Source organism: Eleutherodactylus coqui, chromosome 8, assembly GCF_035609145.1.
Source record: "Eleutherodactylus coqui strain aEleCoq1 chromosome 8, aEleCoq1.hap1, whole genome shotgun sequence".
NCBI classification, from domain to species: domain Eukaryota; kingdom Metazoa; phylum Chordata; class Amphibia; order Anura; family Eleutherodactylidae; genus Eleutherodactylus; species Eleutherodactylus coqui.
In genome coordinates this window covers 29,783,901-29,801,638 of record NC_089844.1, presented here as the reverse complement: position 1 = coordinate 29,801,638, position 17,738 = coordinate 29,783,901, and the positions used below count along the sequence as shown (strand labels likewise).

Genomic DNA, 17,738 nt, shown 5'->3' with positions numbered 1-17,738 from the left:
GGGCCTGAAATACCTTCAAGCAAAATGTCTGTTCTGAAAGCTGCCAGCTGCTCCTTTCAGTTTGGGCCCCGTTGTGCATACGGACAAATGATTAGGGCCACAGTGGATATGGTTCTGTACACGGGACAAACGGGGGTATCCATCTTGGGGTGTAAATCGTCATTTTCCTGTGCATAATAGAAAAAAAAAAGTCTCTTTAAAATGACATATTTGCAAAAATATGAAATTCTATTTTTTCTCCTCTAAATTGCATTAAAGGGGTTCTGACACAAATAATTTTTTTATGCTTTAGCAGCCATTGTTCCCTGGTGTGCCTAATGGACCCAGGGAACCCACAGTTTAATGGCTGCTAAAGCATAAAAATCTTACACTTACCTGTTCTTCTGTTGTTGTTGACATCGGGGGGGTCATCTCCCGGCAGGCAGTCTTCTTCCTCTACGAGCCGCGCCGCTCCGGGATCACGCGCATGCGCAGTGGAGAGGTGCCCTCTGACAGGAGTCAGGACGGGCCGCGTCTCCACTGAGCATGCGCAGAATCTCGGAGTTCAGCAGGACGGACGGGCCGCCCACAGCAAGCACTGCTTGTGACGTGCTTGCTGTGGGCGGTCCGTCCGTTCACCTCGGAAGTGCCTGACGGACGGACCAGAGCAGGAAGCGGTCTTTTTGACTGCTCCTGCTCTGCTTTAAAGGCACAGAAGATGATGCCGGCTGGAGGGGACATGCCTGGCGATCGGGCCAGGCCAGGCAAGGTGAGTACAAGTTTTTTTTTTTGATGTCAGAACCCCTTTAATATCTAAAAAAAACCTGTGGGGTCAAAATACTCCTGACCCCCCTCAGTGAATACACTAAGGGGTGTAGTTTTAAATTGGGGTCATTTGTGGAGGTATCTATCATTCTGACACCTATGAGCCTTTGCAAACTTGGCTTGGTGCAGGAAAACAAAGTGTTCCTCAAAATGTTAATAAGTAATGTTAAATTTGTATGTCTCCTAAATGGTTAAAAAAATTGAAAGCTTTTCAAATGTGCGTCCAGAATAAACAGATGGAAATATATATCTTATCAAAAATGTGTATAGCATGTTTGCACATATCTGAGATATTGCAGTTGAAAATGTTAAAAAATGATAATTTTTAAAAAAATTTCCCAATTTAGGCGCTTTTAATAAATATGCATAAATTCTATTGATCTATTTTTAGCACCTAATTGAAGTACAATATGTGGTGAAAAAACAACGTCAGAATCACTTGGATATGCAAAACCTTTACAGAGTTATTCTATGTTAAACTAACACGTCAGATTTACAAAATCTGGCTTTGTCACTTAGGGGTTAAATAGTACTATTGAAAAATACAAAGCCGTCACATACCTCCATCGGCCATAAAGTTAGGATTTTTTTAAAGCGGGGAGGGGAAATCAAAAGTACAACAAAAGAGGCCGATTCCTTAAAGGGGTTGTCCGGCGCCGAAACGGGTTTTTTTTTTTTTAAACCCCCCCCCCGTTCGGCGCGAGACAACCCCGATGCAGGGGTTAAAAAAACAACCCCCACAGCGCTTACCTGAATCCCGGCGGTCCGGCGTCTTCATACTCACCTGCTGAAGATGGCCGCCGGGATCCTCTGTCTCCATGGACCGCAGGGCTTCTGTGCGGTCCATTGCCGATTCCAGCCTCCTGATTGGCTGGAATCGGCACGTGACGGGGCGGAGCTACACGGAGCTACACGGAGCCCCATAGAGAAGAGGAGAAGACCCGGACTGCGCAAGCGCGGCTAATTTGGCCATCGGAGGGCGAAAATTAGTCGGCACCATGGAGACGAGGACGCCAGCAACGGAGCAGGTAAGTATAAAACTTTTTATAACTTCTGTATGGCTCATAATTAATGCACGATGTACATTACAAAGTGCATTATTATGGCCATACAGAAGTGTATAGACCCACTTGCTGCCTCGGGACAACCCCTTTAAAGGGTTAATCCCCCCTCCCACCTGCTCTGTGCAACTAGTGAGCTATCACAACTGCGCATGCCTCTGCAGAGAGCGCGTGCCTCCGCGTCACAGGATCACGTGCTTGCGTTCCACATCTCCACCAATCAGATGCAGCTTTCTTCTTACCAATCGGTGGTGAGCGGCCGGTGACGTGCCCTGACCCGGAAGCGGAAGCCGTACGTTGGCGGTGCAGTGCTGAGGCCCTGGGGGCCCGCAGGGAAGATGCCAGTTGCCGTGATGGCGGAAAACCCGGTGTCTTACCAGAGGCTTCTAGAGCAGTGTGAGGAGCAGGAGCTGGAGGTGGGTGACGGCTGCGGTACTGCAGTACATGACGCCGCGCTGTGTGCACAGGCAGCCGCTCAGCAGAGAGGGGACGGGCAGAACTTGTAGTCGTCTCTCTGAATGTGCCCGAGAGCGGTGACTGAGCGGCGTACCGTCATCACATGGGTGGGGGAGGTGTGTATGCTGTGTATCTATGGTACTCCCTGCATCTACTGCTCAGTCATATATAGGGAGTTGTCAGCAAGGAGGGGAGGAGGGTGTCAGTAGGCTGGGTTTGGGTCCCTAACAGGAACAAAAAGTGTGATGCCACAAGCCCCCTGGAGATGGGACCGCTCCTTGAAGTGTGAGATGCTCTGCAGCCCTGACAGCTGCCATGGGGTCCTGCGCGGGGGGCCGCAGCTATCAACCAGTGCAGCTCAGAGTACAGAGAGCACATGTGAGGCCCCGCCCCCAGGCGCTCGCAGAAGGCAATTCAAACATTGTTTTCTGACTGCTGAGGACCCAATAAATGGCCATCCGTGCCCAACATGGGCAGAAAGCTGGTGCGTTACAATTATCACACTCGGCAAAAAACATATTCAGTGACGCAATACGTTTCTGCACCAAAATACATTGTAGTTGCTAAAGAATAGCGCACTCCCCAACCCCCCTCCCCCAAAACAAAACAAACCTAAAAAAAACAAAAAAAAAAAACAAACGCAGTCTAGGTGCCAGAAGATTGTCCCTCTATCACAGATGTGACTACAGCCTTGGGCTGCCTGATGGTAAGCGTAAACCGCAGCATGAGTTGTATCGCGTATTACCGCTGTGGAGCCGGCCTACCGCCGTGTAGGGCAGCACTATCGTACTGCACATTGCGGCGTAGCTCGCGGTCGGGCGCAGTCTTACTCTGTTCTTTTTTTTGTTTACATGTTCCGCCCTGCGGCTCCGCAGCGGCGCATCTATACATAGAGGACAGTAGGCTCTTTGATGCGTAATAGGCAGCACAATATAACGGGCTGCGCTCTTATAATACACGATGTATACATGCAAGTGTGACCAAAACGGGGTAAATCCATGTATTTGCCTGCGAATTACCACATATCACACCAGTATCAGTGGTATTGCATTGGCAAACTGCTGATAGTCACTTGGAGCGTGGTGAGCTTTAGTGAGCGCAGCGCCGCTGGTCAGGTGAGAAGCCTTCGGCTGTCAAGGCTTCCCTCACCCGGCAGCCTCTAGTGAGCGCAGCGTCGTTGGTCAGGTGAGAAGCCTTCGGCTGTCAGGGCTTCCCTCGCCTGGCGGCCTCTAGTGAGCGCAGCACCGCTGGTCAAGTGGGAAGCCTTCGGCTATCAGGGCTTCCCTCACCTGGCTGCCTCTAGTGAGCGCAGCGTCGTTGGTCAAGTGGGAAGCCTTAGGCTGTCAGGGCTTCCCCCTCCCGGCGGGCTCTAGTGAGCGCAGCACCGCTGGTCAGGTGAGAATTCTTTGGCTGTCAGGGCTTCCTTCACCCGCTTCCCGGCAGCCTCTAGTGAGTGCAGCGCTACTGGTCTGGTGGTGGCACTTCCACATCACCTGATCAGCAGTGCTGCACTCACTAACGGCTGCCAAGTGAAGGAAGCGCTGACAGCCGACGACTTCAAACTCGGCTTTCAGAGCAGAAATGCTGCAGAGTTTCTGCCCCACGTGAGTGTGCCCTTAGGCTGCCGTCACACTAGCCTGGAAATTATGCAAGATTTGTGTGTTGCGAGATGCACAAAACGCATGTGGATATGAACTCTATCCTCTTGAATGGGGTCATACACCATCGTTCTGGGTTTTCTTTTCCCCTCATAGGTATGCTGCAAGGCAAAAAATCGCTGCATGTCCTATTTTTTTTCACGCCTCCCCCCTCCCGGAATGCATCACCCGGTCAAACGCATCCCATGCCGCGCCGTGTGCACGTGAGTGCAATGTGATGTTTCTCATGAGATCAGTGGGGAACACTTACCGAATCTCTAACATGCGTGAAACAAACGCCTGAAGATCGAAATTTGACTGAAGTGATGCGAGGCGTTTTTGGATGAAAAACGCCTTTCATCAGCACGTAAAACACGTTGACAAGTGCGATATTGCGCCGGGTTTCTTTGCCCAGTATCGCGCTCGCCAGCGTGTGATGTATTTGCGGAAGCGAAGTTTTTGTGTTGCCGCCTCACATCACTTCAGGTAAGTAGCGAGGCAGAGCGTTTCCTATTGTTTTCAGTGGCAACGACAGTCACAACCAGTAGTCGGTGGCAACTTCCAAGTAGTCAGATAGCAGAAGCACATGACTGCTGCAGTATCGAGTCCACAGACTCCTGCCATCATGGCGACCGGGATCTGAGCACAGACGGTGACACTGCAGCCTCTGATTGGCTGCTGCAATCACATGCTTCTGCTATCAAACTACTTGGAAGTCCCCTCCAAATACCGGCTGCAGCTGTCAGCTGTGTCTCGGGGCTCCAGGAGAGGCTGGGTAGACCCTCATTTTTGATTTCATGCAGGGGCCCTAATGACCAAACCCATTGAAATGAATAAAATACGGATTCTACTGACTCTCCGCTCCTCCGGCTCTGGGCCGAGATGGCTGCAGACCAGACAATTGATTATTTGCCGTGCCTAACTGTTACTCTTGTTAGAACGGTTCTCATCCATGAAGCATCATGTTGGGAAGTAAGGCACATAAGTGTGGCGCTGCACCGCTACTTGTCGTGTGAACCGATGATGACTAGATCGCCTGCTTTATGTGAAGACGTCTTACTAACCCCGCCATGTCTTTGTTTAGTCCCCAGGAGGTGTTGCCACTCCCCAAGTTTACAGTCAACTCTTAGTTCTCTACCTGCTGCATAATGACATGTAAGTATATGCTGAATGGGCACCGACTTAGTAACAGACTTCTGCTGATGTGATGACCTGCCAACGTACTGATCACGTTATTTACTTAAAATTATGTTTTGATGCTGACTAATTGCTGTAAAGTGCTGGCCACTAGGGGGCAGACTTCCTTTTAACTTGCTGTCCACAGACTGTTGTCATTTGAGTGGAGCCCCACTGGTCAGGTGAGAAGACTTCGGCTGTCAGGGCTTCCCTCACCCGGCAGCCTCTAGTGAGCGCAGCGCCGCTGGTCAGGTGAGAAGCCTTCGGCTGTCAGGGCTTCCCTCACCCGGCAGCCTCTAGTGAGCGCAGCGCCGCTGGCCAGGTGAGAAGCCTTCGGCTGTCAGGGCTTCCCTCACCCGGCAGCCTCTAGTGAGCGCAGCGCCGCTGGTCAGGTGAGAAGCCTTCGGCTGTCAGGGCTTCCCTCACCCGGCAGCCTCTAGTGAGCGCAGCGCCGCTGGTCAGGTGAGAAGCCTTCGGCTGTCAGGGCTTCCTTCACCCGGCAGCCTCTAGTGAGCGTCAGGTGTGAAGCCTTCGACTGTCAGGATTTTGTTCACCCGGCAGCATCTAGTGAGCGCAGCGCTGCTGCTGGCCTGGTGGTGGCACTTCCAGATCACCTGCTATCCATCTACTCGGAAGTCCTCTCCAAATACCGTCTGCAGCTGTGATTTGAATGTGGAAATGTGAAATGTATGGGGAAAAAAGTGGAGCAACCCCGGCGAAAAAGAAAATTGTGTAACAAATAGGGGTATGAACCTGATACAGCTGTGAGACGGAGAGGTATAAATACCAAAGGTCAGCTAGGGTGGGCAGCACATTATACCTATCGGGTAAATGTGTAGAACAAGGGGAGGGGGATGGGCCTGGAAAAACGTGCGCGTGTGCAGGCATATAGTCCTCTTTGAGCAGCAGAGACACCAAGATGGATTACAGGAGGGATGTGAGTCTGTGTGCCGGGGTTGCCGCTATCTCATGCTGGGAAAAGAAGTCTATGGAAGAGGAGGAGGCTACTGGAGGGAGACAGGGATTTACACAGAAATGTGTCTGCAGCTTCTAATAAGTGTTTTAGCTCACACAAAGCTATCTCTTGCTCTGAAGTACTCTGCTTATCTATGCATTGTGTGGATGGGACATTGCCCTCAAGGGCACAATGGAAGGGGTCTCTGCTATATGTTGCCATGTGATCAGTTTACTCATTATCTGTTAAGACTTTTATATCTGGAAGGCTGACTGTAGGGCTCTTCAGGAGTCATGGGTTAAGGGTAGGTTTATATCTGAAGTTGGGTTTCCGTTAGGATTGTGGAGTCAAAGCCCCCATTTTGGTGGAAATGTACTGACTTTGGCTTAAAAACTATATAATATATATTTCTCATTGGTAGCTAGGATGTGGAAACAGCAATAGAAAATCTGTTATTGCCTTTTCTCCCATTAGACCAAGTATCCTTATGCTGCTTCTTCAAGGCTTTTAATTGAGAGGAGTCTGTGCTGCATTTTCTGCACATGCTCAGTAGTGAAGCTCCTCCTACAGACCAGATATTTGGGGTTTTATTTAAATGGCCTAATTATTTTAGCATAAGGCCGGGTTCACACAGCAGATCGCCATGCTCGCAACTGTTTTCAGTGGGGCCCATTGAGAACAAGGTGAAACCCCTAGATGCAACAGCCTCGCATCCTTGCAGGGCTGAAGGAATCCCCTGCTGCAGCTGTCACAGCCACGGCAGGGGATTGCGATCTTCTCCCATTGGAAACGCTGGGCGATATCACAAAAAGAATGGACATGCTGCGATTCTTCCCACGCAGCATTGCAGGAGTAAAAACATCGCTAAAGAGTATGAAAACGTTGAAAATCATTGGTTTCTTAATCGTGTGGTTTCACTCACTCTCGCATCGCAAGAAAATCGCTTGATTTTCTCGCTGGTGTGAAGGCCCCCTGAATGATATATTTAACCCAAGCGATTAGCAAGCGAATCAACGGTAATTTTCATGCTTGCATGAAATGAAGATAAGCGAATGAATTATCGTTGGTTTGATCGTTGGCTGTGGTCACACTGAATGATTGTTGCTGATTTTCGCTCATTTAGATAATTTTTTTTTGAACAATAGTCCTTCTGGGTAAAAGAGCCTTTAGATGAGCGGTATGGGCATTTATTAATCTGCATCCAATCTCTGTGATCTGTAGTTGTTTGTGGGGGTATACTAGTGTGCCAAGTACTGCATGGATGTCCTTACTGTGCTGGCACAGCTACATGAACTCCACAGTGCAGTATATGTACAAGGTGCCACTGGTCTGTAGTGTGAGAATGCTGGGGGCACTAAGGTTGTTACTGGCATCACTAGGTCTGGGCACTTGGTGATCAGAGTACATCTAGGGTTGGTTTTATGATTGGGGTAATAAGTGGTATGGCTGGGGTACTGGTGTACGTTTCGGCGTCTATGACCGAGGTTTGTAAACGGCAGCTAGTCGCCCGCCCCTGATATTTAGTAGGTGTACATGCGTTTTGTAATGTTAGTAAGCCTTCATGAGCTGCTCTTGTATAACGGTGGGCTCGAGGCTTACGGCTTCTGTATTTTTTCTTTTTCAGGAATAATGCCCGCTATTTATGGAAAAGAATCCCACCGGCTGTCAAATCTGTAAGTTTCATGTTCAGTTTTTTTTGCGTCTTCAGTAAAAAGTGCTTATTAACGCGTCCAGCATAGTCCTACAGAAGCTGTATTACCCTGTACAGCCCGTAGCAAGGGGGGTTAAAACCATCTATAGCTTATTCCCTTATAGAAATTGCTTTATCTTAATGGGATTTCTGGGACTTTGAGTTTTTTTTTTCTATTGCCCACAGGATAGGCTATCTATAGTTGATCGGTATCCCCGCTGACTTGTGGTGCAGATGCCTGGGTTGGTATCGTAGGCCCAGCTCTCATTGAATTCAGTGGCAGCTGTGCTAGCAGTACCAAATCAGGCTGCTGCAGCGTTGTCAGCACTATCTGCTTCCAGGGCTTATCAGTGGTGGGTCCCTCATCTATTGAGGACCTATTTTTCAGTAGAAAAACAAAAAAAACTGGACAATCCCTTTAGGCGGGGAGAAAATACTCAGTCTGGTGTTTAAAAGAATATCTTTTGAAGTGTTGTGTGAGATAAAACTAAGTCAGAATTCTACATTTCCAATGTAGTTCTTAGGTAAAAGGAAAAAAAAACACAGCAAAATGCCACAAAATATGCCCATAGATCAGTGAATCCAAAGGCCGTCTTCACATTGCGTTTTTGCGATGCAGTGCTGATGACATCCTCCATATAGTAAACTGTAAGGGAATGGAACCATAGGGGTGACTGAGTCGTCTTTGGTTTCCATCCCTGTCGTAGTATTAGTTTCTTTGTGTTTTTAGCTATACATATAAGCCCCGACCTCTCTACTTCTCTACCAGCTAGGAAACCCTGTCAGGAGCAGAGATCACCGAGGCCTCGCAGGTTCAACCCTATCGTTTCGTCCCGCTTCCAATTACAAGTAGTTTTCTGCATGAAGGACAGAAACCAGGGTGAAACGGACACTGTTTGGCTAGAGTTTTTTTTTTTGGGGGGGGGGGGGGGAGGGGGGGGAGGTGGGGTTCATGCCTCTTTTTTGTTTAAAAAAAAACAACAAAGTTTGTGGTGCCTTAGTTTCTCTGCATCCTGTGTTGCTTTAGCTGGTTTTACACAGGTGACAAAATTGTGGGATTTTCTTGCTATGCAGCAGTGCTACAGATCGTATGTATGTGCAGCCCAGGCTTTCCAGTGGGTTCTTTCATATTAGCGATGTTTTGTAGCCTGCGACATTGCAAGGGAAAAAAAACTGCGGGTTGCTAAATACTGGAGGATTTGCGCTGTTTTGTAGCCCATGTTTCCCTATGGAGCCTGCCTTTCTGTTGAATCACACAACCACGTTGCGATGCAACTTTTACCGTAGGAAGTATTACTGTAAAGGCCCTAGCTGCATTAAAAAAATAAAGACATCTCCTAAAAGGTGCTGTCAGGTCCACCATAATCTCATCGCAGGTCCCCGGCACTTGTTTGAAGACGTCTGTCAGCGCTTCCTGGATTGGACGTTCAAAATCCCTGCCTCCAGTTAGCGCTGGCTCTGATTGGCTGAGCCGCAGCGCTCGAGAACCAATCACAGCCATTCAAAAGAGCGCTACAAAGTCATACAACTCTGTAGCGACACAATCACAACATCACCGTCAGAGAACGCAGCGATATCACACGGAACGCCGATGCCATATAACTGTCGCCCGTGTTAACGAGGCCTTAAAGAGAGCTCCATTGTACCCGGCTGTCGGAGTTGTGTGTCATGTAGGGCTGCAGGGGGCTCTTTGTAGGAGTCCTATGTAAGTCAAGCTTATAGATTTTGTTCTGAGAAGTAATGGAGACTTCACTCATCTTCTCCTGGGTGTTGTCCGCTGGGGTTCGCCTACATACCAATGGTTTTCTTATTCCGTGGGACTTGAAACAAGTTTTCCAGGAAAATACTATAGGTGCTATACCCATTGATTGTAATGAGAGCATCGGTAGATCGGACTCCCACAACAATGACTACGTGACGCACAAACCTCTTTAAAGGGGCTGTACCAGAATTTCCATTTATCACCTATCCTAGAGATAAGTAATAAAAGGTGATTTACTGATGGGGATCTCGCTGCTGTGACCCTCACCTATCCCAAGAATGGGGGTATCATGTCTGCTCTCATCTACTCTACATGCAGTAAGGTGGAGAGTGAATGTGAGCGGTGGTCACACATTCACAGTGCCGGTCCATTTGTTTTCAGTGGGAGTGCTCGGGATAGCAGAGTGCTTGCACTCTACTAGTTCCATCAGCCCCATTGAAATGAATGGAGCGGCGGTTATGCATGCACAATCACTGCTTCATTCGGGGGGTCGGGTGGGGAGTTATGAAGCGACCCTGCAGGAACAGGAAGAGAGGGGACACCGTACCTCAATGCTCAGTGGTGTCTCAGTAGTGAGACCCCACTGACCAGAATTGTACCACCTCTAGGGGTAGCTTATAAAGGGGGATTCTGCTGCAGCCCCTTTAAATATTCCTGTGCTTTATATTCCTTTTTCTCAAGTGAAGTTTCCAGTGATTGATTTTCTTATTAGTTGAACGGCTGTGACTATTTACCATGTATATGTGACCATTTATTATATTGTGGTTCCAGTTCATGTTTATATAGACAGTTTTAAATTTTAAGATTTTAGGATTTTCTGTACCTTTTTACTGAAATGCTCATATGCTGCCATTTTTGCTCTAGTCCAGCCCAGAGATTGGTTGGATCTGGGAGGTCGGACAGAAAATCTGGCAGAGAGAGTTCCCAGCAATCTATTCTTCAATAGCTGCCCATCAGTGGTCTGAAAACATACAGCCCATCATGGAGGCCGTACGAGGTAAGGAAGCCTTACTCTTCTGTTGTGTTGTATATACTTTACTGAGAGTACCATTCACCCAGTGGCCAAAAGTGTTTGGACATCGGACTGTTGCATCGTTATAGAATTTTAAGAAAGTGCTAATGGGCCGGGTGTCTTCCTGTGACATAAAAGCTGGATATTTCAATTCCCCTATGACAGTGCATTGATATTTGACATTGCAGTTATGGCATTAACCAGCAGAGGGAGACAAAGTCCAACAGATATTGCTGCAGAGTCTTGGAGAGCAGTTGCAATGCAAGTGCTAACTTTTAGGGAGTATTAAACAGATTTGGGTTAAACAAGTTTTATTGAAACAATAGTTTTGTGCTTCTTTGTTAGATGCAACACGGCGGCGTGCATTTGCACTGGTATCACAAGCTTACACATCGATTTCAGCTGATGATTTTGCTGCCTTTGTTGGACTTCCTGTGGAAGAGGCCATTAAAGGTGCGTTTTGCAGAAAATGTTAAGATTTTTAAAAAGTAAATGTTTGTTTTTTATTTGTATTACAAAATAACAGGTGGAGAACAAAATGTTGCAGAGATTTCTGTTTGTTTTTACATTCACTGATCTTTGTCTCACTTGGGACCTTAAGGCCTCCTTCCCACGAACGGATTTCCGCCGCGTAATTCGCGGCGGAAATCCGATGCGTTGCCCGCAGCTATTAGGTTCTATTGAACCTAATAGCTCAGTACTCACGGTGCGCGGAATTCCGCACAGTGAATTCACCCGTCCTCACCCGCGGCATGCTCTATTTGCTGCGGGTGTACGCGCGGACGGCTTCCATTGCAGTCAATGAAAGCCGTCCGTTCACGCTATCTTCCGCTGTAGCACAGCGGAAGATAGCGTGAAAACGCTTCCCCGCCGACCGCCGCCGTGTCATGTGACGCGGTGGGTGTGTCACATGACGCGGCGGAGGTGGGCGGGGAAGCGTCATGCAGGAGCGAGGACGCTGGATCCGCATGTAAGTATGGGGTTCCAGGGGGGGCGCTGGATGGGCTCCGCCGCGGAATTTCGCGGCGGAGCCCGTCACGCCCATGTGCAGGCCGCCTAATGCAGTATGCTCACTACCTGGTTATACAAGGCCATATACAAGTACCCACTACCTCTGTAATGGTACTGTGATGACAGATTATAAATATTATAGCTCAAAGCATACCTACACTCTTATTCTCCTGCACTATCTGACCGGGCAGCTCCTATGACAATCACTGTAGGCTCTCTGCCTGGCAAAAGTGGCCTTTGACTCCTGCCGGGAGACATGGCATTGGTTGATTTCATTAATGGCTTCCAACTTCATTAATTTGCCACTGGGTTAAAAGTACCCAGAAGCTGGATGTATAATGGACAAGAATCAGAACCTGGTAGTCTGAAAAGATTTTCTAGTCACCCTGGTGAAACTCTTCTTTTTTTGTTTTTTTTGGCCAGCTGTGATCTAAGGCTTAAGGCGGCTTAGTGACTGTTGTTGCTTCTAGTTAATTCTGGTCAAATTACTTTTCCAACGTTTAGGTGCATCGTCAGTAGAAGTGAATAGAAAATATGTAACAATTGTAGCACTGCTGTGGCCCCTGGTGTCCATTCACATCTGCAAAAATTGTGTAAATACGCCAAATTGTAGAATAGAAGACATGGAAGGGAGAGGGTAGATGTATTAAAACCATACCGGTTCTAATGTGCTGCTCGCCCTCAGAAGATATGCCTAAAGTATTTAAGAGATGCACTTCTCTTAATTTGTTAAGCACATCTTGGCCTGGCCTGTATAGCCTCTGAGCTTCAGACTGGCCTGTATAAGGGCTGATTCACATGCCAGGTTTTTGTAAACCAAAACCAGTAATGGTTCCAAAATACAGAAGAAATGCAATTCTTTCTCTGTGCGTTCCACTCTTGGTTTTGGCTTACAAAATATCGACTGAATAAGCCCTAACCGATGGGCTTTAGCCTGATGCCTCTATAGCCCGACATGCTTTGGCCTAGAACCTCTAAGCCTTATAGCCTCTGGGCTGTGATCTTCAGTGCAAAAGTAAATGAAGCATTTTCCTCACTGTACACTTTCAGTAACTTCCCGGGTAACACATACCTTTGGATGACTCGGGTAAGACTGTTCTGGTGATGGTGTAAGAACAAGATGAGAAGAAAATGAGGGACCGTTTTGAGTTGCATTAAGTGAGACCAAGTGAAAGTGGAAAGTTTGTGTAAGAAACCCTCTTTCTGAAGCCAGGTCTTTGTTAAAAAGGGTTTTCAGGGAGAATACTATTGATGACTTATCCTTAAGATACGTCCTCAACAGTTGATTAGCTGCGGTCCGTCGCTCGGGACCCTAACCGATCAGCTGAGCCGGGACATGCCATCAGCACCGCAAATACTGAGGTCGGAGCAGAAGCATCGTAAGTCTCCGCGCTGACATTCCCATGTAGTGGGTGGCGCTTGTAACTGCAGGTACAGCTTGCGTTGATTTCAATTCTAACTGTGCCTGCAGTTACAAGCGCCGGCCACTACACAGAGTTCAATGCGGATGCTTCCGCTCCGACCTCTGTGTATTTTGTGGCGCTGACAGCATGTGCCCGCTCAGCTGATCGGTCGGGGTCCAGAGCGACCAACCCCAGCCGATCAATTATTCATGACCTATCCTATGGATAGGTCATCAATGGGTTTTCGCCCTGGAAAACCCCATTTAAGGAGTAGCCGTAAGGTGCTTTACCCTTGACTTATTGCTTTCATTAGAATACAGATAATTATGACCCGTTTTTGTTACTTTGACTTCAGTTGGGAGTTCCTACCTGACAAATTATTGATGAGAATCCTCCCAAATCTCTGCTTAGGCCTGTCCTGAGGCTGTGCAGCGTCTTGGTGTAATGTTATGTTCCTTTTTTCTTTTGAAATCTTCTTTTATCCAGGAACAATAAAGAAATGAGTTCTAACATCTGGATGGATTTGCTGGAAAAACCACTACCGGCAGGGCCCGGAATGGATCTGGGGACTAATAAACTGGCATATATTTCTGTAGGGTTAGCGGGTCCATCTGGTTGTGTGATACGGCATCAGGAATAGAGAGAACCAATACTTTTCACCTATTAAACCTGTAAGACAGCTTCTTGGAGTTTTACTAGTACTCTACCGGTGGGCTCTCCAATCCAACCTAATAGCCATCAGTAGATTCGTACTTAACTAGGGTGGGGGGTTGCTAGTTGCTTATCTAGTTTAATCTCCCATAGGTGCTGTCATTGCATAAGCAAAACAATTTAGCTTTCCATGAGCCCATGACAGCACCACTAATAACCCCTCCCCCCCCCCTTTTTTTTTTTTTTTTAATGCTTTCAAATACCCAACTGCTTTAACCATTTGCAATCCAATTTTGGATTCAGGGTTTCCTAGGGGGCTTTCTTTCTGCCATTATCCAATGGCGCCATCTGCTGGCTAGAGCCAGTACTGCAGTATGTGACATGCTGGAGAGGCCCCTGACAACAGAGCGGCCAGTAATATACAGTAAGAATACCCTGCCGGACGTCTTCCAACATCAGAGCTGTACAGCCTTCAATCAGAATGTCTTTAGACGGCAGACAGTGGATTGGAAAGGGTTAACATACAATTTTTTTTTTCTTTTCAATTCATGTTGAATCTATGAAAATCACGATGTCTATAAAAGTTTAATTACAATCTTGTTTTATTGTTACACTCACAGGCGTTGTAGAGCAGGGTTGGCAAGCTGATGCTGCCACACGTATGGTTATGCCTAAGAAACCTGGTAAGTGAGGGTTTATGGGACAGTTTTGTTTGTGGGATATATTATCACTTGGGTATATTGTGTATTATATGTGTGAAATCACAAGTTCTCAGTAAAGCTTCCCTTCAGGCATACTCTGCTGCTCGGTCTGACATGAGGCCTAGCAGACACGATGGTAGGCTGGGTGGTACACTTGCAATTGCATCTCCCCTTGTCAGATGAGGCAGGTGGATGCGCCTGCAGGGGTTCTTTTAAACTTTTGCAATGTTCCCTAGATTGTAAGCCTAAGCTTAATTAGTTTTTTCCAGTCTGTGCGGCATGAGCTCTAATTTAGTCTTCCTTGTTGATACATTTTTAGTGTTATTTATTTTGCTTTTTCACATTTGTTACGGATTCCACAATTTTATATCATTGTGATGCATGCTTCGCCGTTGACTGACTGCTTTGTGTAGTTAATAAAACCTTGGCAGACTGCATTATCTTAAAGAAAAGCAACTGCTCTCTTAATCACGGGGATTGAGGTTACATCCGCTTCTCCCTCCCGCTAATTTAAATCCATTCCTAAAAATAAAACGCCATTTTTTTGTTTTTTTTTTCTTTTCTTTACTTTTTTTTTTGGTTTCTGCTCTCAATTAAAACTTGTGCTATTCTGTTTGTTATTTTGTAAAACTCTTCAGCTCCGGTGGAGGGAGGGGGATCTGCATGGTAACACTGTACATTTTGGGTGGGAGGTCAGTAACGGTTTGTTCTGCTTTCCACACAGATTCTGCTCCCCTGTCTCTGATCCCCAACGAGCAGCAGTTGGCAAGACTCACTGACTACGTGGCTTTCCTGGAGAACTAGCGCTCCCTCCCAGCCTGACATCAAGAATACACAGAAACAAGACCGGGGATTCTCCCAACGTCGTTGCCTGTTCTTCTGATTCCTTACACTTTGCGATCACTATACTCTTTAGAAGCCAGGACTGAAAGAGTTAATGAGGATGGGAGCAGGCAGCAACGGGCTGACATTAAATTTGGCTTGTGTGGCGTTTTTAACCACTTTGCTGCCAGAAAGACCTCGATCTTGTCCGTGCTATTCTACGGTGGGTTGTTCTGGCATAAAAATGGTTTGAGCTGTTCTTAAAAAAAATTAGCAATAGTAATTGACTGTTTCACTCTGATGTGAGTTACTAGGTTACATTGCCTGTTTAGTTTAAGACTGTCCCCCTCTGAGACGGCTTCACGAGGCATCTTCTTATTGCTGTTTTTGTGACTTTTTTTTTCAGTTTTGCTAGAAGTGGAATATATTAGCATCTCCTTTCCTCCTAGTAATTGCGGACACATGGAATGTCTTCTAAGCTGTATTCACAACGACGCCCCCATCTGTCACGGGATTGCTGAACAGTCAGAGGTTGTCATCTCCAAACCAGTAAATCCACATAGCGGCCGGGAAGTATCTAAACTATCTGCAAATGATCCGAATTTTTGTGACGGTCGAATTGGAAAAACTGCAGAGGACAATAGAATTATGCATTGTAACCATCTACGGTCTATGCCCTGATAAGGACGTTCTTCATTGTAGAGCTGGTCCATTTAGCGTCAGCAGAAGCCATATGTCCTTGCCTATTCCAACAAGCGAAATGAATTTCTTTTATCAACTAAGGGTCATCCACAGGGCCGTATAGACTGTGGAAGTCAGCAGTCAGCTGGTGTGCAACGATTATTTCCAGGCACTGCACGAAAATCTTGTAACCTGATATTAAAGGCTGTCGAAGACCCATTAAAATGTTTACTACACAGATGTGCATATTGTCTGATTGCTCTAACTAGTTTTTTTGCCAAATATTCCCTTTACCTCTTTGAGTGTCTGTATGTTGTACATATAATAGACCGCAGGCGCAACGCTTCTGATACAAGGCACATTTAGAGAACAGGATTAACCAGATTCCTCTCTTAATTAACAGCCCGCACATATGACATGTTTCGGGGACACAGCCCCTTCCTCAGAAATGGATAGAGTACAGTAACGTTTCTGCAGAGGATCCTACTGCACTGAGGCAAGAAGTGACGGTTATGCTGTAGGTTTTCTCTGGCACAGTATAAGCGATCCAGACTTCAATATTAACCATTTCCTGTTTGCCCCATGTAAATTAACTGACTAATTACACTTTTGATGTGGCAGAAGCCTCTTAAATAATCCTAATTAATGATCACCTTGTCTCAGTAGTGATATCTGGCTCCAAACAATACGCCCATAGCACTGAGCTGCTTCTCGGGTGGGTACAGTTAAAAACAAAGGTGTCTCCAGTATTGCCATGCAGGAAAACATTGCTCGTGTGTATGATCCAATTCAAAAGAATAGGGTTCATATTTGTGCATCTTGAAACGAGCAAATCTCATTCGATTTTTCTTAGGGCTCTTTCACACGAGCGTATATCAGTATGTCTAATGTTTGTGGACCCCGGTGCATATACCCCAAGGCTGCCATTCTGCTGAGCCTTCCCCCTCCCTTCCTCTTGCTGGCTCACCTCTTTTTCCACCATTGGCTGCTTGCAATGGGAGGGGGTGGGGCTAAGGGCTGCCCTGTCCCGCCTCCTCCCATTGCTGGCTGTGGGTGGGACTTAGCTCTGCACCCGCCCCTTGTCCACAGGCAGGACGGGGCAGCCCTTAGCTCCACCCCTGCTGTTGGAATCAGCCGGAGGGGAGGAGAGAAGAGGGAGGGAGTTTAGCAGTCAAGCTGCTAAACTCCCTCCCTTCTCCAGCCGCTGTCATGGGCTCCTATAGCCCATGCAGCGGCCGACGTATTCCAACCCAAACGATAGTTCTAGGATTATCTTTTGGGCCCGATGTAAAACTCCTGGCACTATATTGGCCGGACGCTTTTACGTCGCGGGAATACGGCCATGTGATCTGATGCATTGGAATCCAATGCATCAGATCAGAGCATATATCGGATGACCATGAAAAGAGCTGTGAAAGAGCCCTTACTCATAGCATATATAATTTAAAATGAAGACCAGGTAATCTAAAACCTGTAGTGGAATTTGATCCAATGCCTGATTTATTTATGTATTCCATTATGTCCTCTGCTTTTCAAATTATATATACTACCATGTTTCCCCAAAAATAAGACCTACCGCGATAAGCCCTACCCTGATTTTCAGGAGGGGAGGGGGGCACTTGAAATATAAGCCCTCCCCCAAAAATATACCCTAGGTACACTACATGGAAAGAAACCTAGTATGCTGAGAGAGCATTCTCTTCCTGGTAATGGGGCTGGAATACCCCGCCTCCAGCAAGAGAGTGTTGTGATTGTCTGAGGCAGTGTTTTTCTTAACCACTCACAGCCATTCAATGATATAATTACATAGCCCTCAGCGCTGAGGACTGTATGGAAGACTGCTGGAGTGTGGGGACCCTGGACGCCGCCTGCTAGGTGAGTATTAAGACATCCCCTGAAAATAAGACACACTGACT

General features: G+C 47.0%; 1 protein-coding gene across 1 annotated transcript; it reads left to right on the top strand.

The window, feature by feature from the left end:
• The first annotated feature begins 2,127 nt into the window (after positions 1-2,127).
• On the top strand, positions 2,128-16,060 carry COPS8 (COP9 signalosome subunit 8). Its single transcript, XM_066575401.1, has 7 exons — positions 2,128-2,281; positions 5,043-5,113; positions 7,714-7,762; positions 10,406-10,538; positions 10,899-11,006; positions 14,239-14,301; positions 15,044-16,060. The coding sequence occupies exons 1-7, from the start codon at positions 2,204-2,206 to the stop codon at positions 15,121-15,123; spliced, it is 582 nt and encodes a 193-aa protein (XP_066431498.1). The 5' UTR covers positions 2,128-2,203; the 3' UTR covers positions 15,124-16,060.
• Positions 16,061-17,738: the final 1,678 nt, after the last annotated feature.

What these genes read in the sequence shown, in the direction of transcription:
- COPS8 (XM_066575401.1), top strand. Translation starts at nt 2,204, where the DNA reads ATGCCAGTTGCCGTGATGGCGGAAAACCCGGTGTCTTACCAGAGGCTT. An exon ending in CATCATGGAGGCCGTACGAG is followed by an intron (nt 10,539 to 10,898) that starts GTAAGGAAGCCT and finishes CTTCTTTGTTAG; the next exon opens with ATGCAACACGGCGGCGTGCA. An exon ending in GGTTATGCCTAAGAAACCTG is followed by an intron (nt 14,302 to 15,043) that starts GTAAGTGAGGGT and finishes CTTTCCACACAG; the next exon opens with ATTCTGCTCCCCTGTCTCTG.